The sequence below is a fragment of the Acomys russatus genome, chromosome 1, assembly GCF_903995435.1.
Source record: "Acomys russatus chromosome 1, mAcoRus1.1, whole genome shotgun sequence".
NCBI classification, from domain to species: domain Eukaryota; kingdom Metazoa; phylum Chordata; class Mammalia; order Rodentia; family Muridae; genus Acomys; species Acomys russatus.
Genome location: NC_067137.1, coordinates 86,349,730 through 86,374,770, shown reverse-complemented (window position 1 = coordinate 86,374,770; position 25,041 = coordinate 86,349,730). Strand labels below are relative to the sequence as shown.

Below are 25,041 nucleotides of genomic sequence, written 5' to 3'. Positions count from 1 at the left end.
TGACACCAGAGGAAGGGAGGAGTTGGTAATTTATCTGACTAATTGTGCTTTAAAACAATCAGGTTGCAAAACAATGCGATACAAATGAAAGCAATATGCAGACAGTTTAACTTCTGAATGTAGAGGAGGAAATTTTATTAGGTAAAAGCAGTGGATTTTAAAATATTAACAAAAATAACTATGTAATCCAAAATTTTCACTTAAAATTAACATACAGAAAATAATCACATTATAATATGCGCTTATGCCACTTGTAATTATTGTAATTCATTACACTTGTAGTTAGTACAGTCAAAAATTCAAACCACTTTTTCAAAAAGTAAATCTAGTGTGATAAAAAAAATGTAGTCAAAAATTGTTTAATCACTTCTACCTTGATCTGGTTTCTTTAATTACTGGGAGGTTTTCTGTTTTCTATGTATTTTAAGAAGCCTGCAGTTCTGTATGCTTATGTTTCCCCAAAGAGACTAACTCTGGTGGGTGTTTAAACTCTAACATCTGTCCAGACTTTCTGTCTTAAAGCAGTGATAATATTTGGAATGTTTTGTCTGTTTGAGATAGGGTCTCATGTAGCCCAGGCTGGCTTTGAATTCCCTCTATAGCCAAGGCTGGCGTTGAACCTTTCTTGACCCTCCCGAGTCCACCTCCCAAGGGCTAAGATTACAAGCATACATCTCCAAGCCTGGCTGCCATTGTTCGACTCTTTGGTGGATTTCTCTTTTCTTTTCTCCTCTATCCCCATTATCCTACTATGGCAGATTCTTTCTCTGATTTTTCAGCCAGCTAGTTTCTAGAATGAGTATTCAAGTTATTACTAACTTAAAGTTAGGATTTTCTTTTTTTAATAAAAAAAAATTTTTTTTAAAGACAAGGTCTCATGTATAGCCTTGGCTAGCCTGGAACTCATTTCATAGACCAGGATGGCACTGAATTTATAGAGCTCAGCCTGCCTCTGTCTCCCAAGTACTGGGACTACAGGTGTGTGCCAATCACACTTTTCATGTCCCAAGACAGGTATCTTTGTGTAACTTATTAAAATATTTGAAAAAAAAAATTGCATAAACCAAAGTAAGAACTTAACCATTTGATATTACATACACACAAAAAACAAAGAAGCCATAAGAAATCAGCCACATAGTTACAAAAAGTAAAAGAAAGTATATTCACAATAAGGAGATAATACGGGTACAAGATTCATACAGTTAAAGAGTGATGTGTAGCAAAGCATTGGTAGTCACAGCCAGACTCAAATCTCACTACATAATCTCCTCAGGAAAGGTTTTTATCAACACATTATCATTTCATTTAGTACTTTGTCTTGAAAATTGAAGATGAGCATGGCAGAATACACTAATTCTGAGGTTAACACATGTATTCTACATTGTGGATTCACATTGATAAGTTCAGAAGACAGTGTAATGTATGATTAGTGAGGATCTACCACTACTATTCATAAACAAGTCTGTGACTGGTAGAGTGAGGAAACAGGCGGGCCAGTGTTACATTTCTGTAACAGCTACATTATCTGGTCTTGGATTTTCTTTTTCTGTACCCATTTCTTTTTACTTATACTCTACAGATATTTTTAGTACCCTTTTAAATTGCTTAACTACATTTCATAATATATAAGCTACAATTCTGGTTATTTTTAGTTTAGAATGGTATGTGTCTATGGCAATATGCAATTTTCTCCCTTTATAATGTATGTACAGTAGTCTAGCAAGCCCTTTATTCTAGAAAGGAACTGTGACGATACATGGCACAAAGTTTCGTTTTAGTGTAGCTTTGATCACTGATGTCACATGACTTTTACAGTCACTTTTCTTTAGCAGATTTTCCGTAAGTACTAGGAGAGTCACCGTGAATCAGTTTTGTTACAACAAAGTGATTCCAAAGTGATCTTTATTGAGTTTCCTTGGATCTTTGTCACTGGAACTTTGGGGATGATGATGTCTGTCAGGAAGACAGAAAAGACGGTGCCACATCAGAGTGATTTCCTGGGTCTGCACTTAAAGGTTATCTGCTGTAGAATGCCTCTTCCCCATGTCCTCTCCACATTCAGATCTGTCACTTCTCCAGAGGCTTAGATAGCCCTATTGCACCACTGCCACACAGAAAAAGACAAAACTCAAGAAAAATAGTACCACAAGTCAACTGCTCTACAAGACAACATTATGCTTCGTAGGTCAGAATATTTTAGCTTTGGCACAGAGTAGGAACAAGAGAATAGCTCCTAGAACTTGAATTTACTTCTCAAATGTATACCTTTCAAGTATAAATGTTTTTTTGTTTTTGCTTTGTTGTTTGTTTGCCTGGCTTTTCGAGACAGGGTTTCTCTGTGTAGCCCTGGCTGTCCTGGACTTGCTTTGTAGACCAGGCTGGCCTTGAACTCACAGCGATCCGCCTGCCTCTGCCTCCTGAGTGCTGGGATTAAAGGCATATAAAGTATTATTACTGGCATATTTCTTCAAATACAAGCACCCTTTGTTTTTATTACTCATATGACTTAAGGAATGGCTTGGTACACAAGTGCAGCATAAAATGAGATGTCGACAAGTGAGAGTGTGGAGGGGAAGTGCTTCCCTTCAAGTAAGATAGTTGACAATGTGTTGGTTAATGACAAATGCCTGACTGACATACAGATGTGAATTTAAGTTCATGCTTGCTTTAGTCTTCAGCCATCACACAAACACTACTTTCTTCAAATATTAAGTGTACACTCTGCAAAATGAAAACCAAGTACAAATACAGCCAGGAATAGTCCTTGGTCTGTAACTCTACTAACTGTCCTCCTGATACTGGGCAGAGTGATATTTTCACAGGAAGGTTTTACCCTAATACTTATAGCCTAAAAAAAAAAAAAAACGAGTCCCTTAAAATATTCTCACATTAGGGAACAAAGCATTTGGAGGAAAAGATGGTTTTCTTTCTCTTTTCTTTTTCTTTCTTTTTGTTTTTCGAGACAGGGTTTCTCTGTGTAGCCTTGGCTGTCCTGGACTCACTTTGTAGACCAGGCTGGCCTCGAATCAGAGATCCGTTTGCTCCTCCCTCCCGATGTTGGGATTAAAGGCGTGTGCCACCACTGCCCAACTTAAAGGTGATTTTCATAATCTGAGTGCTTAAATTTGTGTCACCAGAAACAGCACTGCGGCTGTGCACACATGCTTGTGATACGAGCACTTGGGAGGTGGAGGCAGTAGGATCAGGAGTTCAAGGCCAGCCTGAGCTGAGACCCCATCTTCAAAACAAAACCCTAGGCCTGTCTTGATAGAGTGAACAAACAAGTATAAACTACTGGTTTAAAGAGAATAAAAACACAGCATTCTTCTAAGCATGGCTGAAAGGCTGTATAAACTCTAGTCCTTTTTCAAATAGGTCATTACAGCCTATTATGCTTTTTTTCTTTTTGCATAGGGTTTTTCTATGTAGCTCTGGCTGTCCTTGAACTCTGAGATCCTCCTGTCTCTGCCTCCCAAGTACTGAAATTAAAGGCACATTGCTACCATGACCAGTTTTTTTTTTTTTAGTGCATTTCCTCACCTTCCTCAGGTGCTAGTCTTTCCTATGCTTTTGTACTTAGCACATTTGACAGAAAGAAAATCATTATTAATTGCTTCAGTGATTTTGTTCTCCTGGATATAAGAAAGTTAAAGACTTAAACTCAATACTAACTTCAGTTATGTATATTTGTACATTTGAATGCTAGTATTAAATCGGTTCAAAATTAGTACAGATGTATAAGCTGTTACTGTTCTTTGGTTAATTTCTATTTACTAATTGTCACTGATAGACACAAACATGAAAACCCTTCTGCTTTTGTGTTTGCCAGCAAATAAACATAGAGCTAAATATCATGTTTTTATTGAGACTATACCCATTACCAAGTTGTATGTCCTAGGATTTGACAGACAGCAGTGAAGAGTGAGCTGACTAAATAGTACATTGGCACCAGTCACAGAACCTTCTCCAGTCTTCTTACTTTTAAAATGTCATTAACATATGATAGCTAAATTATTAAAGTGGTGTGTCTAGCATAGAATCTGCCATACAAACATTAAATAATAGCTGCCTGTTGTTCTCCTTAAAGCATTATTTAACGCGCGTGCATGCGTGTGTACATGTGTGTGCTGCTGCTAGGTTGAGTGGTTGCGAAGCTGTCACTTGCTGGGTTCCTGGGTCATCTCTCGCTTTTGTAAGTAAGACTGCCTTTGAGGAGCTTGCCTAGAATTCTAGATATTTTTATAAATGGGACTAGACATTGTAAGAGTAACCAATTTTTGTTTTTAAGCAGGTTCCTTTAGCAAAGCAACCACACTATACCAATGGGGGTGGGAAATGTTTGCTGGCCAAAGAAATGAGTTTCTTATCCACATCTACTAAAGCAAAAGGAGGAAACTGGTTATTCTGTTATTTTGCCTTTTTTTCTTGGGAAGATGTGCTCAAGCCATCTGATTTCAACTCATTAGCTTTGTAACCAATGAGGAAATAGAGGTTAGTGGAGAGATCAAAACACAAAGAACAGGAACAGCGGACGGAAGGGAAGGGAAGCCCCAGACTCAGACATGTGCAATCTGAATCCAAACTAACTTTCATCTGATTATTGGATTTTAAGTTTAAATGAAGCAAAAATCAAAACATTGCTCAGTGTTTCATATTTATGTCTAAAACAACACTCTGAATAACTCATTCAAATCAAGTTTGCTTTCTACTCTCATAGTCTCACCAGAGGTTGTCCCTTAGGTACCCACTGTTACCAGCCACCTTACTAGGCATTGTAGATGACAGATGACCAAACACAGCCTCACATGATCTTTCTATGTGGCTTATGCTGAAAAGGCACTTCTTTGTAGATGGAACAGATCTTCATTATTAAGGAAAAGAATGTAGCCCAAATCAAAGATTAAGCTCAAGTCCCAGGTCTAATGTATACTCTATATATAGTTTAGGAGACATAGTTTGTCTCTTAATCTTTGTGGAAAACCAGTATACTTACCTCAAAGGGGATAAGGCTTAATTAAAAGTGTGTGTGCAAAACACCTGAGGTTGGAGTGCTGAAGGAACGTATGCTGGGACTACTATAGACAGGCTATGGGCATCCTAATCTGGGATGTAATGTCAAATCCTTAGTTTCCTAGTGCATGCAGGAGCACACCTAGTTTATTGAGCCTCAGCCACCAAGCACTAAGGACAAGTCTCTACAGATAAGGTCCCCTCAGTTTCCACTGGTGTGCAATCTAGTTAGTGGGCGAGAACTGGCATTTTATCATTGGGAAGCACTTATACAGAAAAAGAGAATGGTGAACAAAGTTGAGGAACTCATCAAAACAGATGTTGCGGTGAGGGGGGCGGTGGGAGAGGCTCTTTTTCTCTTTCTTTCTTTTTTTTTTAAAACAGGGTTTCTCTTTGTGTGGCTCTGGTTGTCTTGTAACTCACTCTATACACCAGGCTGGCCTCAAAGATCTGTTTGTTTTTCTTTTTTCTTTTTTTTTGGTTTTTCTAGACAGGGTTTCTCTGTATAGCCTTGGCTGTCCTGGACTTGCTTTGTAGACCAGGCTGGTCTCAAGTCTTCTTTTTTTTATATATATATATATAGAATATTTATTTATTATTTATACAGTATTTTGCCTACAAATGTACAGAAGAGAGCACCAGATCTCATTATAGATGGTTGTGAGCCACCATGTGGTTGCTGGGCATTGAACTCAGAACCTTTGGAAGAAGAGCCAGTCTTCTTAACCTCTGAGCCATCTCTCCAGCCCTAGTCGTCTTTTAAAAAAAAGCAACTTGTGACAGGTTATCACCTGGACCAGGCTGGCCTTGAGGTTTTTGTTTTTTGAGACAGGGTTTCTCTGTGTAGCCTTGACTGTCCTGGACTCACTTTGTAGACCAGGCTATCCTTGAGCTCACAGAGATCTGCCTATCTCTGTCTCCTGACTACTGGGATTACAGGCATGTGCCACTGTGCCCAGCCTTGAGTTAATGCTCCTGGCTCAACTTCCCAAATGCTGGGTTTACACATGTGGCATTATATCCAGCTCTTAAGATATGGTAAACCCAGTTTCAAATTAGCTACATGTACATGTACACACTCAGGTCTTCTTTCGGTGCTGATGTATCTTTTTTTTTAAACAATGATAGGTTTTACTTTTCCATATTCAACTGTTACACTAGTTCTTAGGAAGATTTTTCAGAGATCTAGTAACTACAGAGTTTCGAGCACATCTTTGGCATGCTCACAATCACTGTCCCATTGGGTGTTTCAGTTACAGTAAGATTAGCCTAATCAAATGACTTAAAGCCTACAACTCCCATATAGTGATTTATGCTCAAATTTACACCATGCTCTTTATTTCTGAGACAGGGTTTCTCTGTGTAACCCTGGCTGTCCACCTGCCTAGGCTCATGTTCCTGTATTTGCTTCATTTGTTTTCAAGCCCATTATTCTTCTGTCTTAATGAGCTGTCCTTATTGGCAACGTTCGTTTTTCTGAGACAGGGTCTAACTATGTAAAAACCAGCATAGCCCAGAACTCAAGTGGTAGCCTTGAGCCCAGCCTAGCCTCTTGCATACTGGGACTATAGGCATAAACGACCAGTTTAAATCTGCCAGCACCCTTCTGTAATCCTTCCTTCTAATTTGATTTTTGCTTACAGTCAAAGTTTCCCATGTGGGTCATTTCTCTGAAAAATTTCACTTTAAAAATATGAGAAATTAGCCAGGCGTGCTGGTGCACGCTTTTAATCCCAGCACTTGGGAGGCAGAGGCAGGCGGATCTCTGTAAATTTGAGGCCAGCACAGTCTATAAAGAGTCCAGGACAGCCAAGATAACACAGAGAAACCCCGTCTTGGAAAAACAAAACAAAAACAAACCCACAAAATCTAAAAACAAAAAACCATGAGAAATTGGACTGGAGAGATGGGTCAGAGGTTAAGAGCACTGACTGCTCTTCTAGAGGTCTTGAGTTCAATTCCCAGCACATGGTGGCTCACAACCATCTGTAATGTGATCTAATGCCCTCTTCTGGCCTGCAGGCATAGATGTGGGCAGAGCACTGTATACTTAATAAATAGATAAAACTGTGTGTGCAAAAACACCTGAGTATAGAGTACGGAAGGAATGGATGCTGGGACTACAGAGAGCCCTGCTATGGTCAGGCTACGGGCTTCCTAATCTGGGATGTAAATGTCAAATTCTTAGTTTTCTGGCAAATGCACTAACACAGCTTGTTTACAGCCTCAGCACTCTACAGATACGATCCCATCAGTTTTCACTGTTCTGCAATCTAGCTAAGAAATGAACCGGGTATGGTGGTGTATTACTGTAATCCCAGCATTCCCAAAGGTGGCTAAAGAACAGGCTTCCATTCCAACCTTTAGGCTACCAAGCAAGACCCTGCCTCAAACAAACAAACAAACAGACAAACAAACAAACACAAACAAACCCAAAGAACCTGAGAGAACACCAGAAGCTGAATACTTTAGCTCACATCTGTAATTCCTGATGGGAGGCTGAGGAAGAGGACAGCATTATCGTGGGGCCAGCCTGGGTTAGGCAATGAGTCACAAACCCTGCCTGGGCTGCAAGGGAAAAAGGTTAAAACAAGTTGAGTCCTAGTCCTCTGCAGTTCTGAGGTCCAGCCTTTATGAAATAATTTTAGATCCATGTAGTAGTGTTGCCCTTGTTAGAAACAGATTATTTCTCCAGGATTTTTCCTGTTTCCAAAAGGGAAACTCCAGTACACAGCTCAGGGCAGAACAGCTGCCCAGCATGCTGAGGTTCTGCGCTTGATCTGGAAGACCAGGAGGGAAAATCCAATTAGGGTGTTCACTGTTACTAAGAAATTCCCGAAAGGGCCCTTCAAACGAAAACTCTATCACCAACAGTGGGAAAGGACATCTCTCTAGTTTCCCTTTTCCTATTCAGATCTGGAAATCTGGATCCTAAAAGTGTGACGTAGCAAAGCAGAAGCGGCAGGCAGGGCCCAGCCCTGAGTCATTGCAGCAGCAACAGCAGAGGGGGCAGTGCCTTCCCGCCCCAGCCCCAGCCCAGGCAGCAAGGCAAGAGGGAGCCAGGGAGAGGAACCAGTGATGCTTAATTTTACTAGCTAAGCACCTTTACCTGAACCCTGTCTTGTTAAAGAAAATTGTACCTTGTACATTCTGTGCTACCCTGTAGCTTAATTCCCCCCAAAACATGTATACTATATAGTATGAAATAGAAACCATCATCAAACATGGCTTTTTGAAACAGCATCACAGTTGGGTAAAGTTATGTTTATATATTTGCTTATTTGTTAGTTGTTAGCAGATGATAAACACTGCATTAAATCTCTCTTCTTCACGAAAGAGGGTTCCTTCTTCAAAGAGGGGAAATATTTAGAAAATGCCTTTAACTGTGGGAAAGCCTTTGCTACAGAAATTGATAGGATGTGACCCCAAAGGAAATGAGGTCCCCTTGGACACTACAGAATCTGAACATTTCATTTCAACTCACCTTCTCTCTTTGATGTCTAGTTTTGTTAGAGAACATTTATTTATCAGGCTCTCATTAATAATCTAGATATAAATTTTATGTTTCATTTTCAGTTTTAAATACTTGTTGAACGATTACACCCAAGACTTTTCTAGCCTCTTCTGTTAACCATGTGTGAGCACTGAAAAACAATTCTCAAGATCTCATTTACGCTTTTGTGCCTCTTCTCGGGTCACGTTCCAGCTCTGTCCTGGCTCCCGAGCTATTCTCTCCTCACGAACACTTCAACACACGCCCAGAGAGCTCCAGGCTCACACTGTGCTCTAGGACTGTCACCTAACCCTGCACTAGCCAACTCGGCTCTCAGTTCTCTCGGCAACTGGTGCTTTTATGCAAACAGCATGTGAAAAGACGATTTGCATAGCCTAAAAATATCATGAGAGCAAAAAAGAGCCATGCTTTTAAACTGCTGTCTACAATCAAAGCCATACTTTTAAATATAGACGCTAACTGAAATCCCTTTCAGTATAAGAAGGGTGTTCCAAGTAATTCACATTAAAAGGCATTCTATTCGGCAGATATGTTTATTGGTGGGTTGTTTTCCCAGTGTTTTAGTTCACATGTAATTGGCATAGGATAGACCCTGTCAACATCAACTAACAACAGGATGACTTCACCTGGGAAGTTGGAAGCTGTTTCTACTTATATGCTGTCATTATTTTCTAGTCCTCAAGTCTTGTGTCTTTTACAGAAAATGACATAGAGTATAGCAAATAAACTGCAATTTGCCACAACACATTTCCTCCAAATCTTATTGTAAAACGCAACACACTTTTGTGCACTCTACTTTTATAGAACAACCAGATTTATAATTGATTTCTTTATTTTATTAGAATTATCAATATACACGGCAGCTTTTTCAAATCTCAGTTCCAAAGTAATTTTAAAAATGAAAAGTCATTTTTCTTTAGATGTCATATTCCTAAAAAGCTATTAAATTCTATTTATAAACAAAATAATTGATAAACTAACACACTTTAGAAATCAGAATATTTTTAAATTAAAATATTTTAATGAATACAAGATGTCTTTTTAATTAACTATCATAGTTAAATTCATTATCACAAAACAAAATGGCTTATCCCCACTAATTTTTCAAGTGAGGGAAAGTCATTGGGATTTACACTTAATATAAGTTTAAAATGTGATTATTAAATGATAATATTTTATCAATTATAGGAAATGTTCATTTATAGGAATTTCCTTAGGTCCATCAATCTCAGGCCAAGCTTGAGCCCATGTCAACCTTAAAGGTCAGATTCAGTGCACCTCACTTGCCTAATAAGTTTGTCAATTTAAGAATATAGATTTCATTTATAAGGGAGAACAAACCATAGATACCCCACTATACAACTGACAAAAGGCCAAAAGCCCCCCAAACACCCACCACCACTAAAAGCAAAAAAAAAAAAAAAAAGCTAAAAATGAATAGGAATAGTTTTAAATAGTTATTAAAAAATTCTTTAAAAATTTAAGCAGGAATGGTCAATGATCTTGGGTTTAAAATTTCTTAGGATAACCTTAAGATGAAAGTACATAGAAATAGTGAAGTCATTACCTTATTGATTTAAAAAAACCCCAAAACTAGTTTAATAGTTATTGAAGGGATAACAGCCACTTATAGTCTACATTGAAAAGTAATTTTAATATAGTTAAGAAAACTAGGAACAAAGAATGTTCTCAAAAGCAACAAAAATGATAAACACTTAATGCCTAGATACACTTAAGGTCCTAAACAAAAATGTTAAAAAGTAAAAGGGCCTTGAAAAAACTTTCAACACTTCTTATAAAATCAGTTTCTAAATAGCTCATATCCTTTTGCTTTGGTGTTCTGCCTAGCAACTAAACATCCCGTACAGTAGAAAACCCCTCAGGTTCTTTTCAAATGCTTGGCATTATAATGTGATCTCATATCTTTCCTCAAATTAAACTTTGCTCCACATATTCCACACGTATACAGGTGAACATCCATATGCTGCTCCAATTGTTCGTTATTTGGGAATATCTGGAAGCAGACCTGGCATATCGTCTCACCAGCAGACAGATGAGAAATCATATGCCGTACATGGTCATGTTTTCGGAAGTTTCCTTGATCACAAATGGAACAGACATACCTGGCCATGCCTTTGTGCATGTCATTGTGCAGGCGCAACTGCCGCTCTCTTAAAAACTGCTTTCCACATGTCTGACAGACAAACTGCTTCTCCTTAGTATGAACAGTGTAGTGTTCTCTCAAATGACACCGCTGATAAAATCCCTTTCCACACAGATTACAGAAGTGTTTTCGTCTGTGATCTCTTTCATTTTCTTCCATGATGGCACTCTTAAACATTTCTTGGTCTAGGCAGCTAGACATATGTTCAACCACTAAATTTTCAGTTTCAAAGCGCTGGCCACAATTAGGACATCGAAAGGGACAGGCAGAATGTTTAAATAACTGTTTCTTCTGGATGCTGTTAATTTGGTAATGATTGTCCCTGAAGTCATCTAGCATGTCCACAAACATGTCTCTTATCTCAGACTGCTCATCAGCGTTCTCTTCCATGTCCATCTTCTCGTCTGTGGTCCCTAGCCCATTCAGTGTTAGATCCTGAGGCTCTCCACATCTCTGAGCGTGTTCCTGAAGCTGCCTGCCCTTAACAAGTATCTGTCCACATTTGCCACACGCACAGATGTTTTCGATGTGTTTGGCTAAGTAATGGGATGACAGGTCTTCCTCAGTTATCGTGAGTCCACATAACTCACAGGAAGCATTTTCAGCGTCCTCTTGTATGGGGCTGCTGTTGTTAGCGGGCCTCATGTTCTCTAAACCACCTCTCTCATCCACGCCTATGGACATGCGGGGTTTTAGGGTTTTCCTACCAGTTTTCTTAATGCCGACATCTTCCTCAACATAGTATCTATAGAATGGCTCTTCAGGTTCGTCTTCTAGCTCGTCATTGTCAGTGGATTCATTGCAGTCCTTGTCAGTCACTTTAATAATGTTAAAGTCTTTCATCTCGTCCGTAGGAATATCTTCTGGCTCCATCTTGATAATAATTCTTTTCGTCTCAGCAGCTCTACTTTTTTCTTCGCCAGGCTCCACTGTGCCTTTTCTGCTTCCAGTGGTCGAAGCTGAATCATCAGGCGCCTGGCCAGCGTCTTCTCTGTATTTGTCTGTCTGTGCAGAGAACGTTTTAGAAGAATCCTTCCCACCATGCTCGGCTTTGACGTTACCATCTTTCCCATCTCTAGTATCTACCACCCGGTGGTACGCTCTGGCTGTGCTTTGGTACGAGTGTCTGTTAGTACAGGTCAGCACATGCTCATCCAGCAGCTTTTCACAGCTGAAGCCAAATCCACAACTGTCACAGGTAAAACTCCGTCCAAAGCGCCGGGACACGCGTTCTTTCGGAGCAGATAATTTGGACACAGAACTTTTTTTACACACATCAAACAGTGGCTCAGGAAAGGTAGCTAACTGTAAAGACTCTTCATCTGGCTCTCTGTTGTGTGGTGTATTCACCGTTGAGCTGGGCTCTGCACACCACCTGTTGGCCTCGCTGCCATTTCTAGCCACTGTGTCTTCATACATTCTTACCCCGAAGATCATCTTGCTGTTTTGTTTGCTGGAAGCAGAAGACGAACATTTTGAACTGGAAACAGTCCGAGTCCTGTATGTCTTCTAAGCAGTCGGGGACATTGTACAGCTGAAGGTAGTTCATCGCCACCTTGAACTGCTCAAAACTGGAAGGAGCGGTCATAATCTTTCCTAAATACATGAACTGCAAGATGAGATCAAAACACTCGGCGCTTATTTTCATGTTGCTGAGATTCAGCTGTGCGGTACTGTGCTGATGGTTCATGAAAAACATTCTAAAATAGGAGCTGCAGGCAGCCAAGACGGCTTTGTGTGCTTGGAAGTAAATGTCGTCGATAGCGATGCAGCAGTCGCAGAGGAAGCCCCACTCTCTTTGGTTGTTTAGCTGCTGGAGGACATAGCTGCTGTGGCTGGGCTTGGCCATCTTCTGTTGATCAGACCTACGTAACACAAAAACACGACAGCCAGGTTTCATAAACACACTGAGAAAAAGGATACTTTTAGCACAATTTTTAACTTAAATAATTTTGCTATTACAATCAAATCGTCTTTTACATTTGAAGATGAAAACACCTAACCATTTATTCAGTCTTCTCATTGAACAAAAGGCATCAAAAGCAAAGTCCTTAATATTTTTTAAGTTAAAAACCAAACCCAAGCTAGTTCATTGGTGGAGTGCTGATACAGCGAGAGGGCCAGGGTCTGACACACCTGCTCTCAGGAGTCAGAGGCAGCCAGGTCTACACAGGAAATTCAGGCCAGCCAAGGCTACTTAGTTATACTTTGTATCAATCAATCAATCAATCAATCAAGAAGCCTGAGGACCCCCCAGAAACCAGATGTTTAAAAAGATGGGCATGGGGCAGACCCATGAGGCTAGCAGGCAGCCCACATAGACAAAAAATAGCTCTAAAACTTGTCTAGTAGTATTCAAGAGAATACCAAGTCCGTTCATTTCTCTTTGCTTTTATCTTTCTTCACAGATCAGCTCTGGCTCACATACCTGTAGTTCCATGATACCCGGCTACATACAGACACATATTGTCCCCCTATTTCCCTACCTAAACGCTAACAGATTCCCGGGGGAAGAGATGCTGCCTGTGAAATGAAGAAGCCACTGTATCTCCTGGAAGCCAAGTCAAGTGTTTCAAGAAGGTAATAAATTTCAAACCTGTGTCTTGGATGACCACAACTAAGCTGAGGACATGCCTAAGTACAAAAGCTATGTACGTTCAAAGACATCACGTTGTCGATAAGAGCTACCTACACTAAGGTTAATTTACTAGCCTTTAAGATATATTGATAAAGAAGCCTGGAGAGATGGCACAGCAGCTAAGAGCACCTGTTACTCTTGTAGAAGGCCCAGGTTCAATTCCTAACACCTACAAGGTGACTCACAACCATCCGTAACTAGTTCCATGGGACCCAGTGCCCTGTTCTGTCCTCCGAAAGCACCAGGAACGCATGTGGTACACAGGCACACATGCAGGCACACATGTGGTACACAGGCACACATGCGGGCACACATGTGGTACACAGGCACACATGTGGGCACACATGTGGTACACAGGCACACATGTGGTACACAGGCACACATGTGGTACACAGGCACACATGCGGGCACACATGTGGTACACAGGCACACATGTGGTACACAGGCACACATGTGGGCACACATGTGGTACACAGGCACACATGTAGGCACCATACTCATACACGTAACATTAAATAAATCACTCTTAAAACACTTTAAAGACAAACAAGGGTGCGGAAACAACATTATGTCACAACCAGAATTACATAAAACAAATCTACACAATAATACAATGGAATGCAAAAAGTAAGAAAGTACACAACGTTGACCCACGCCCATTTTAGGTAGGTGAGATTTTGAGGTCACCAGTCATTCCCCTATAGGGTTCACAGAAACTTTTAATGAAAAAATAAAGAGACAGAAGCAAAAAGGACCAAAATTTCTGAAAAAGGCTTCCTGGCATTAACCGCTGGAAACGGAAACAAACCTAGCGATGCCAACACAGAGCAGCAGAGAAGAAACTGCGTGAGGCAGTGCAGCTCAGTAGGCAGAGCCGAGTCCTGCCCTCCCATCCTGCTTACTATCACTTGCCTCAGTACTAAGGAGGGAATAACAATGACTTACATAAAAAACACAAGGGACCACAAAGCTAACGTGTAAAATGCGATGTGATAATTAGCAGAAATAATACTGGCTGCGGTAGTAATGGTGGCGATGCTTGTTGAAGCACAGGAGGTAAATCTAATTAGATAACTTCAAGTTTCCTTCCAAGTAAAAGCCAAATGACAGAGTCAAAAAATTCCCCTTCTAGGGAAGCAGGCTATTCAGATGAGACCTGAAAGGCTGTGGTCATAAGGTAGGGGAGGAGGTTCCCTTCTGCCAGAGGTCTAGGGGAGGGAAATAGGGTGAAAAGGGGGGGTGGGGTGGTGGGGAGAACGGGAAGATACAAGTGAGGAGATAACAATCAGGGTGTAATCTGAATACATTATTAAAAAATTTTTTAAAAAAGTAAATGCTACTTCCATCTTAAAGAAACAAAAATTCCCCATCTTTTTTTTTTTTTTTTTTTGCGGGGGGAGTAGGAGTTTCAAGACAATATTTCTCTGTGTACCCTTGGCTGTCTTGGACTCACTTTGTAGACCAGGCTGGTCTCAAACTTAACAGTGATCCACCTGCCTCTGCCTCCTGAATGCTGGGATTAAAGGCATGCACCGCCATGACGGGCCTAAAATTCCCTTAGTTTAAAAAAAAAAGAAAAAAAGTGAGTCAGCTACTAACCAAAATGAATATAAACAAAAAGAAAGCCAACTACATACATATGAGGCTATAATCAGTATTCAATTAGCTACAATTCACATACTCTACATTAAGCTAAACAATTAATACAGCACATTTATTCATTCAATAAATCAGTAATTGGAACCAGTACTGAGACCAGCACAGGTGTCCCAAGGCCCAAGGACACAAGGAGTTTTCTTCTCTAGATTATGGGTTCCGCTCAGCATGTAATCAGGAAGAGCCTGCACTACAGAAGGCAGCTTGCTGTGGAGGATACAAACCCTGTGTGTCTGGCATTCCTGTCTTCCCACCCTACTGTGAGACATATAAAGCTGCTGGGTGTGGTGGTGCATTCCTTAAATTCTGGCACTTGAGAAGCAGAGACAGGAGGATCCCCGAGTTTTAGGCTAGCCCAGTCTATACAGTTCCAGGACAGCCAGGGTTCCTCAGGGAAACGCTGTCTCAACCCCACTCCATTCCCCCCTCCCCTTCAAATTGTATAAACCATTTACTTTTGGTTGGTTAGTTTTTTGTTTTGTTTGCTTGGTTTTTTGAGAAAGGGTTTCTCTGTGTAGCCTTGATTGTCCTGGACTCACTTTGTAGACCAGGCTGACTCAAACTCACAGCTACTTGCCTCTGCCTCAGCCTCTGGAGTGCTGGGATTAAAGGCATATGCCACCAAGCCCGGTAAACCATCTACTTTGATTAAACACCTCCATTCAAATTCCAAAAAGGTTGCTTTCCTTTCATTTTTTTATGTATAACATAAACAATATTGGGGCTGGTGAGACGGCTCAGTGGCTCAGAACACTTGCTTTTGCAGAGAACCTGGGACCCATTTCTATTACTCGCATGGCGGTGCACAACTGCTTGTCTGTAACTCTAGTCCCAGGGGAGCTGAGGGTCAGGCCTCAGTAGTCATGTGCTGTACAAACATACATAAAGGGAGAACACTCATGCACACAAATAGTAAAATAAATCTAAAAGAAACGTTCCTGGGTGTGACTTTAATCCCAGCACTGGGAGGCAGATGGGGAGATCTCTGAGTTCCAGACAAGCCTGGTCTACCTGGTGAGTTCCAGGCCAGTCAAGGCTACACAACGAGATCCTGTTTTGTGTGTCGAAACAAACAAAAATGTCACCAAAATTTAGTAAACTTTATATTATGTAGCTTATTAGGAGGTTTATTTACATGAAGAGTCCTTCTATTTCACCTGTGATTAAAATCTGTGACTATTTGTTTGTGTTACCAGCTATCACTGGAAGAACACGTTTATCACAGCTGGTAGCTGGGCTGGGACAGAAAGTAAAACCCTCAACTTGGATCCAAATGTCTGACACCCAGGTCAGTACTCCAGTGATAAAGAGGCAGCGATCTTATACTACAATTGAACATTGCTTTGAAAATGTTTGCCAGCTTATTTTAAAAGTCAAAAATGGTCACAAAACACATCAACTGTATTAAGCAATTCAGACAGCCATAAACCTAGAGCATAGATTTTTAACCTAAGCCCGAGAGTCTTATTTTTATAAAAAGCAAACATCTAGGACCATTAAACACTCCATCAGGATACAGTTAACGGCGGTAGGCGAGGTCCCGGGACCACAGACGAGGGCTCCTATTAGCTCCTGTGGCACTCGCTGGTTGTCTTCTGTGAAGACCATCACCTAAGCACTGGAGTTCAGGTGCCCAAGGGCCGAGCCTTACCTGAATGATGGCTGTAATGCAGTTGTAGCTGTCTTTATTGATATGCTCCCTAAGTAAGGATACTAAGGAAGTGGGTTTGGGTTTTTTTGTTTTTTTGGGTTTTTTTGTTTTTTTAATTTTCGAGACAGGGTCTCTCTATGTAGCCTTGGCTGTCCTGGAGTCGCTTTGTAGACCAAGCTGGCCTCGAACTCAGAGCAATCTGCCTGCCTCTACCTCCCGAGTGCTGGGGATTACAGACGTGCGCCACCACGCCCAGCTTTTTTTTTTTTTTTCCTCAAAAGACAGGGACTCGTGTAGCCTAGGCTGGCCTCAAAGTCAATTTGTAGTAGAGAATGACCTCGAACTTCTGATCCTCCCAACCAGGTCTGCATCCCCGTGCCTGGTCTACTAAGTGCTTGGGACAGAACCCTGGGCTTCCTGCATGCTGGGTCAGCACTCCTGTCAACAAATTATAGGAAAATTTTACTAGTAAAATTTAAGGAATGATTTTCTCTAATGGCTAAATCTCTTAAATGGCAAATAAGCTTTTGCCTGATTACATTAGGGTCTGTAAATATGTACATAAAGCGCTGGTCCCGTGCACCTTTAATCCCAACAGCTCCATACTGCAGAGCTATAAAGGGACAGAGACAGTTGTGGGAATAATCAGTTGTAGAGATTCCTCAAGATAAAGGTTTTACTTTGAGCCATTTAAGTGACAAATGAAAAAAAATAAAAATAAAAAAATTAGGCATTCTGGCTATTAAATTCAGTACTTAGTACAGGAAGTTCTGAATTTATAATTGGATAATGTTCCAAAACTTATTTTTAAGTTATTTGGAGCCTGCAACACACATTCCCATAGAAACAATGCTATAAATGGTGGCTCAGTTTTGTGCTCACACCCAAAAGTCTGTTAGAGCACCATGTGTCCTGATGCTGTTAGTGCCGCGTGTCATTAGCACTCAACTGGTCTAAGGAGCAGGGTGGTACAGTAATGACCACTATACGGGGCCCTCAAGGACAGGGACAATACTTAAAGGCCTTTGTGTTCCTGTGCCCGGCACAGTCTTCCCACATGGCTGGCACTTAGCACATGTTTGTTATGTGAAACAGAAAAGAAAAAAAAATGTCCTGGAAACTGGCACTGCTAGGCATAGGTACCAGTTCTACCCGCTCAGTAGCTCCCAGGGAGCCTTTCCACCCCTTGAGTCCTACCTCCTTCTCAACTATCCCACTCAGCCAAGCGCTCTTGCATAAACCAGCAATGACAATGCTGTTGGCAATCCAACTTTCAAGTTAATGTCATCTTACTGAATACAATTTATAAAATTTCATGAAAAATCAAGCTCAACTTACTACTTTGCAGATCAGAAAGCAAATTGAGGCTCTAAGGTGTGGTTCTCAAACCTTCCTAACACTGCGACCCTATAATACAGTTGATGCTGTGGCCAACCCGCCCCCAACCATAAAAGTCTTTCCATTGCTACTTCCCAAGTGTAATTTTGCTATGTTAATGAATCGTAAATACCCGGATGTGCAGAGTATTTGTGACCCCCGTGAAAGAGCGAGGCTCACAGGGTGAGAAAACTACTCTAAGAGGTATGGTCAGTCACATCTAGTTTCAGCGGCTGCCAGTGTAAGACCTAGGTCTCCATCCTAGCCAGGCTCTTCCCATTACTAAGAGCTCTTGTGACAGCACCACCTGACTTCTCCTCATCAATAAGTCTCGCCCAATGCAGGGACTGCTGCTCTTTTGTGGACTGTGGCTTGTCTGTTTCTGTTCCCCTGGTCAAGCCAACAGCTGTCACTTCTAAAGTATGCTGATCTGCCGTCCACCATTTTAACCTCTTATATGCTGTAAAACTGGACAAAAACTCAGTGGCACAATCTACATAATTTAATCTTTTGAGGACCTGGGCAACCCAACTACTTTCTTTGGCTTCATGGCAGGACAATGGATAATAATTGCTATGAGCCATTTCTGTAGCTCAACTGGATTCCAGGTCTAGAAAAGGAATCCATCTACACAGAAGGCAGAGGGAAGAAAATGGAGTTTTTAACTGTCTCTTCTGGTACAAAAGGCAAGGTATTTATACCTCCATTTTAACCCTCTATCTGAGAGGCAGTACTGCCACTCGCTGAACACCAGAGGGCACTGTAGGCACCTTTGACCTAAAAGTTACAGCAGAGAGCTGGTCCCCTTAGCATATGGCGTTTGTATTGTCAGGGTTTGTTTTGTACGACTTTTACTTATTCCAAAGTACCCGCTTTATGCACTCACACTGCTACGATAGTGAGCAACTCAAATCGAAGGCAGCCGTCAGCTTGGTCTTTATTTTAGAAGGTAAGTAATGAGTAAAAGCTGCGAATGCCCTGCCGGGGAGCTCCCCACACTGATTACTCATTTCCCTCCCTTCAGCAGAGCCTGGAAGTTGAATAACGTACACCATTTCCAGCTCGGCAGCCCCAGCAGTTTCTGTTTAGTTCTAACCAAAACGGAGAAAACACCAAAAGTTCTTTGGAGAAAGGGTCTAACTATGTAGATTAGGCTGGCCTCCGAGAAATCAGCCTGCCTCTGCATGTGCCACCACAGCCAGGAAAACTTCAAATTTGTATCTAATTAAAATAAATGAAAACCAATAAGAAGAATCAGTTAAAAAAAAAAAAAAGTATCCATTCTAAACACAATTCCATTATTAAATCTCTTAAGATTCCACACCTCCCCCATCACAAAACACTTGGAACCATTCTTGGGGAATCCTTTCTGACCCAGGATGAGGCAGGCACCTCTCTTCTGAACTGTAAAAGCCTGTACTTGAACCTCAGGGAGACAAATAACAGATCATCTAAACTGGAGGTTGTATGAGTCAGTCACTCTTGGTTTACTGTATGTTCCTTGAGATCAACGTGTCACGTTAGTCATTATCACAACTCCTGGCCTCTAGTAGTTGCTTGACATTTAATCGGTTTTTCAAGGAATAAATGTTGAAGTGGGCAAGATTTTTTCTTATGGCTGTCACTGAAACACTTCTATAGTTGTTGACAACTCATAAGGTCCTTTCCATACATTAGCTAGCAGATTCTCACAACATCCTGACCCTGAGATAGGTCTTAACTTATCCTTATTTGTTTACTTATTTTGCTAGTTTTTCAAGACAGGGTTTCTCTATGTGGCCTTTGGCTGGTCTGTATTCACTTGTAGACAAGGCTGGCCTCGAACTCACAGAGATCCGCCTGCCTCCTTATTGTGTGATGAAGAAAACAGGTGTTAACTACTCATCGTGTAAACAGAGGCTGGGGCCCACACTCTTAACTCTTGATTCAAAATGCAGCGTTTCAGTTTCTGGGATCCACACAGACCTTTCTGGGTATGATTATTAAGTGCCCCCCAACACTCTAAGCCTCCCACAGTCACACTTTCCACCATTGTAAAAGCCCCCATCGTTCCTGCACTATCTTATCTAGTAGGCAGGCAGAACGCACCCTCCAGCCCTATCTGCCTTTCCGTCTGCTGGCCACCCGTGTCCACCACCACCGACGGACGGCAAGTTCATGTGGCAAGAAGCTCTTCAGTTCTTAAAAATGACAACATGCATCTCACATGAAACCGAAAGAAAATATAATTAGTTATTTTTCTTTTTGACAGGGTCTCACTGTGTAGCTGGCCTTGAACCCACAGAAATCCATCTATCTCTGCCTTCTGAGTGTTGGGATTAAAGTCATGCACGATGCACCCCCACACACACACCCTGCCATCCTTTGATTTTTTTTTTTTAATACCCAGCATTATATTTTGTAGTGCTGAACCTAGGGCCCCAGGCAGCATAGGCATGTACCCCACCACTAAGTTATATCTTCAGCCTTCAAATAAGATTTTGAGAACAATTTATATTCACACATAGCAGTGTTTTTAACAAAGTATGTCCTCAACACTCTCAAGTGACTGTGATTAAATCTGTATGTGCTGTTTGAGCTTTATTAGAAAACTAACTTTGCAGCACATCCTTTAAATCAGCAGGCTAAGTCACACTAATGACAACAGGACAAAATATCAAGGTACTCAGAAACTTAAAGAGTATAAGATGCTCAGTGTTATTGCTGGGCGTGCTGGCTCACACCTTTAATCCCAGCACTGGGGAGGGGGAGGCAGAGGCAGGCAGATCTCTGTGAGTTGGATAAACCAGCCTGGTCTACACTACAAAGTGAGTAATCTAGGACAGAGGACAGGCATGGCTAAACAGAAAAACTCTGTCTTGAAAAACCAAAAGATGCTCAATGTGGCCAAAATTCAGGCCAGAGTCCTTGCACCGCCCCCCACCACTGTCACTCCTTCCCATGCCAGCACTTAAAACAACAGTGTCATTAATGCCCACCGTCCTTCTAATTTCCTTCCTATCATCCAATTTCTCTTGCAGCTTTGGATGCTGAGCACAAGGATCCCACACCATCACAAAAGGCACAGGGATATCTTGGCTGTGGTCTTTGTGGCATGTGTATCCACTCATTTTCAATGGGAAACCAGAAAACTCTCTCGACACAGGAAGGGCTTATTTTAATGAGCTTAGTTTGCATAAAGCAATCAGATAATGGACTGCAACATTTGCAAAAGGCTAGAAAAAGCTGGCCAAGGTAAACTTCATGAGGACTACTCTAAAACGGCAGCCCTATTAAACATAAAAATTTTCAGGTTACTAAATTACAGAATATGACATCAGCTCAATGCAAAAAACCCTCTCTTTCCCTCTACCTGGCAATTCTCAAGGAGTTATGAAATGCACCAGCCTAGAACAGGGAAGATGCTCAGATGTTTTTAAACAAGGAATTGATTGTTCACAGTGATTATCTCTGTAGTATAGGTTGAATTTTTATAAAGAGCACACACTTTTATCATTAAAAAGGCATTTCCACCTTGAGGGAAAACAGACATAACTTAACTAGGCTCACATAAAAATATATGAATGAACAGCAAAACATTTTCACTGTTTTATTACCTGAGACACTACCATAAGAAACTATCAAAAAATACTAGCGTCCAAAGTGAACTTTAAGCAGATGTTTTACATATTTAATGTCCCCCATGACAACACACTACAGCCTAAAAGTACTTTTTTGCATTTTGGTGGTGGGGGGAGGGATGGAGACAGGGCTTCTCTTGTAGTCCTAGACTTACTTTGTAGACCAGCCCGGCCTGGAACTTACAGAGATCTGCCTGCCTCTGCCTCCTGAGTGCTGGGATCAAAGGTATGCCCCACCATGCCCCAATTACTTTTTTTTGCATTTCTAATACAAATGTTTTTTTGGGTGTTCCCTCTCCCCCTTTTTTAGGCAATAGTGTAGACTGAGTTCTGGCCAAAGAACAGCCTTAAAAAAAAAAAAAAGAAAGAAAAAAGTCAGCAATGTTTTTTTTTTTTCCCCTGAATGGTGTTGCAAGGAACACTGGACACTTTTTAAAAGGCCCATAATTGTACCAGACACGGACAAAAGTAGAGAATGAGGAAGCAGACCGTACATTCAGCAGCTACCATGAAATCAAAACACAAGGTCATGAGCAGGCTTGGCAGCAGACGCCTTTACTCCTAGCACTGTGTTCGAGGCCAAGCCTGGCCTAGAGTTGTAGGTTAGCCAATCAGGGTTACATAGTGAGGCCGATTCAAAAACAAAAAACCCACAAGGTCAAAAGCCTGGTGTGGCGGCACAGCCTGTTATCACAGGCAGCACTGAACCGAACAGTGAGAGACGAGCTCTAGAAAACAAAACCAAACCCACCCATCATGGTGGTGCATGCCTTTAATCCCACACTGGGAGGCAGAGTTGGGTGGAACTCAGCATTTAAGGCCAACCCCATCTACAGTGAGTTCCAGGATATCCAGGAACTCTGTCTTGAAACACCAACAGACACACACACACAACACACACACAGTCAAGAAGCTGTGCTCGTGCCCTGGCTAAAACTGGGTTCTCTTTTCTGACAGTGATGCACCCACGCTGGTGCAAAACAGCAGGCATTATGTTAGAAACTGCAAGAACACAGTCAACTGGAAGGACTGCTCACCCAGCTTTTACTGAGCATCATGAATACCGAGATGCTTTTGTTTTACTTTTTATTTCTAATTATGGGGGGGGGGGGCAGGGGTATGTGCACATGAGGGCAGTTGCCCTAGAGTCCAGAGGAGACTATAGCGGTCCCTGGAACTGAAGTTACTGCTTGGTATGGGTGCTGGGAGTCAAACTCAGTTCCTCTAGAAGAAAAGCCCTTAACCATGAGACTCTCCAGCCTCCAGTTTTGCCTTTTGGGGGGGAAAAAAAAAAAAGAGGGTCTTGCTATGTAGGCCAGGTCCAGGTTAACCTCAAACTCCTGGTCCAGCCTCTGGGTTTTAAGTGCTAGGATTATACACATGCACAACCACACCCTGTAAAACTTTGGTGTATATGAAGAAAGCATGTTGTTAAAATGAATGTAAGTGGCTGTAACACAACACTCTATCTCAGAATTTCTTATTAACCTTTGGAAAGGCATTTCGCCTGTCTACTCTAGTTCCATCTATTTCTTTAAGAGGAAGAAACCTCATGTGGCTCCTAATGCCACTCAGTATGACTGAGACTTCAGGAGATAACCACAGCAAAACGGATTCAAAAGGGAAGTTTTACGGTTCTGGGCAACCGACCAGACATCCATCTTTAAGGCTTCAGCCTCCAGCACTTCCACTCTCCCCATTTCTCCAGATCACATCCATTTGAAGTGACAAAATTCCAGAGAATCTCTTTTAAATTAAGAAAAAAAAAAAAAAAGCCAAAGTTGCCTTTAAGCTGCCAAAAGAACTACATCGTTTCCCCAAATCTGCTTCAAGGTGCCTTAAACTTCGGCTCAAGAAATTAATTTTAAGTGGTTTTGGAGAGCTTCAGAACACAAACCAGGTGTGGAGGCTCACGCCTATCACAGTGGAATTTAAGATTTCCTGAGGCAAGAATATTATGTCCTAGTGATCCTGGGCTACCTAGCAAGACCTTGTCTCAAAAATGTAAAAAAAAAAAAAAAAAAAAAAAGCATGGAACGCCTTGTGGATTCCAGTGTCAAAGGGAAAAATGTTGCCGCAGCGATGCATACTGTAAGGAAATACATTCTGACCAGTGGAGAATCTACGTGTACCTTCACAGAGACACTCGGTGTAGGAACATGATCACACACATACAATACTCTGTCCCCAGAAAACAAGGACTTTCATTAACCTGTTCCTGAAGCGTCCGAGTTGGAAAATGTCTTGTCAACCCCTCCGATCACGTGGACGGGTGGCTCAGGTGGAAAGGGAGCCTGGGAGCGGCGGCTGAGCTCAGACCCACGCCTGCACGCTTCAGCCGCAAGGACTCTCGACCGCCACCACCCAACTCACACGCTCACCGCGTCTACCAGAACTTCTACTTGTAAGCGCCCACCACTGGAGGAAAAAAAAAAAAGGCACTTTCTCCTCAGACTTGGGGAGGAGAAAAAAAATCTCATAAGCGGAAAAAAGATCCCCAAACCCACGAGACCTACCACTTTGGACCCGAACAAAAAGCGTGTGTGCGGACGAGAGGGGGTGGGAAAGAGCGAAGCAGGAATCCGCGCGGCCCAGCCACCTCCTCCCTCGGAGCGCGCCCAAGTCTGCGGCCTCCGGCTCCCGGACGCTCCCCTCCCACCGGCCGCCCAAGCGCAGCTGGAAGTTAGCGAAGCGCGCTTTGGGCCCGTCAATCAAGCGCAGCCTCCCGCCTCCCCTCCCCTCCCCCCTCCCCACAAAATAAAATAAAGGGAAAAGAAGTAATTTGGGAAGTCGTCTGAAGAGGGATTTCGTCCCAGACCCGAGGAGGCCGCGCGCACCGGACTGACCGCCGGCACCGAGCAAGCGGCTCAGCAGCCTCCCGCCACCGGCTCCTCGTCGCGCGCTCTCCACGCTCCGGCTCCCCGCACCGGTCGACACCGAGGCGGCCACGCACTCCGCCAGGCCCGTGGCCCGGCCCCGATCAAAGTTGCGCAAATAGCCCCGACGACTGGCAGATACTCACCGGGCGCTGTGGGACGCGCGGCTGCGGAGGTTTTAAGGAGTTTAAGGCTGCGGGGCCGCGGGGAAGGCGGGCGGAGGCGAGGGGCCGCGGGCTGCAGTTGACGGCGCGCGGTGCTCGGCTGGGCTGCGCCGAGACACTCAGGCTCTGCCAGGGACTGCGCTGCAACAAAGGACTTCCGCTGCCGCACAGCCGCGCCTGCCGCACCGCACTGAGCCGGCCCCGCTTACGCGGCGACTCCGGGTCTGCCCACCAGCTCGCCGCGGCGTCCGCCAGCCTTCCCCTCCCTCTCGCCCGCCCACCCACTCCGCCGCTGGCGGCTAGGGGCACCCGCGGTCGCCTGTTGGTTGCAACAAGTTTCTGCGTCGGGGCGAGGAGGCTGGCACTGCCCG

General features: G+C 42.6%; 1 protein-coding gene across 1 annotated transcript; it reads right to left on the bottom strand.

Moving 5' to 3' along the window:
* Positions 1–1,017: 1,017 nt before the first annotated feature.
* Zbtb1 (zinc finger and BTB domain containing 1) lies at positions 1,018–24,791 on the bottom strand. The gene is given in 4 exon segments (XM_051147811.1): positions 1,018–2,104; positions 10,648–12,173; positions 12,175–12,553; positions 24,653–24,791. Coding segments are annotated over 3 exon segments (1,926 nt in total). The 5' UTR covers positions 12,538–12,553; positions 24,653–24,791; the 3' UTR covers positions 1,018–2,067.
* Between the last annotated feature and the right edge of the window lie 250 nt (positions 24,792–25,041).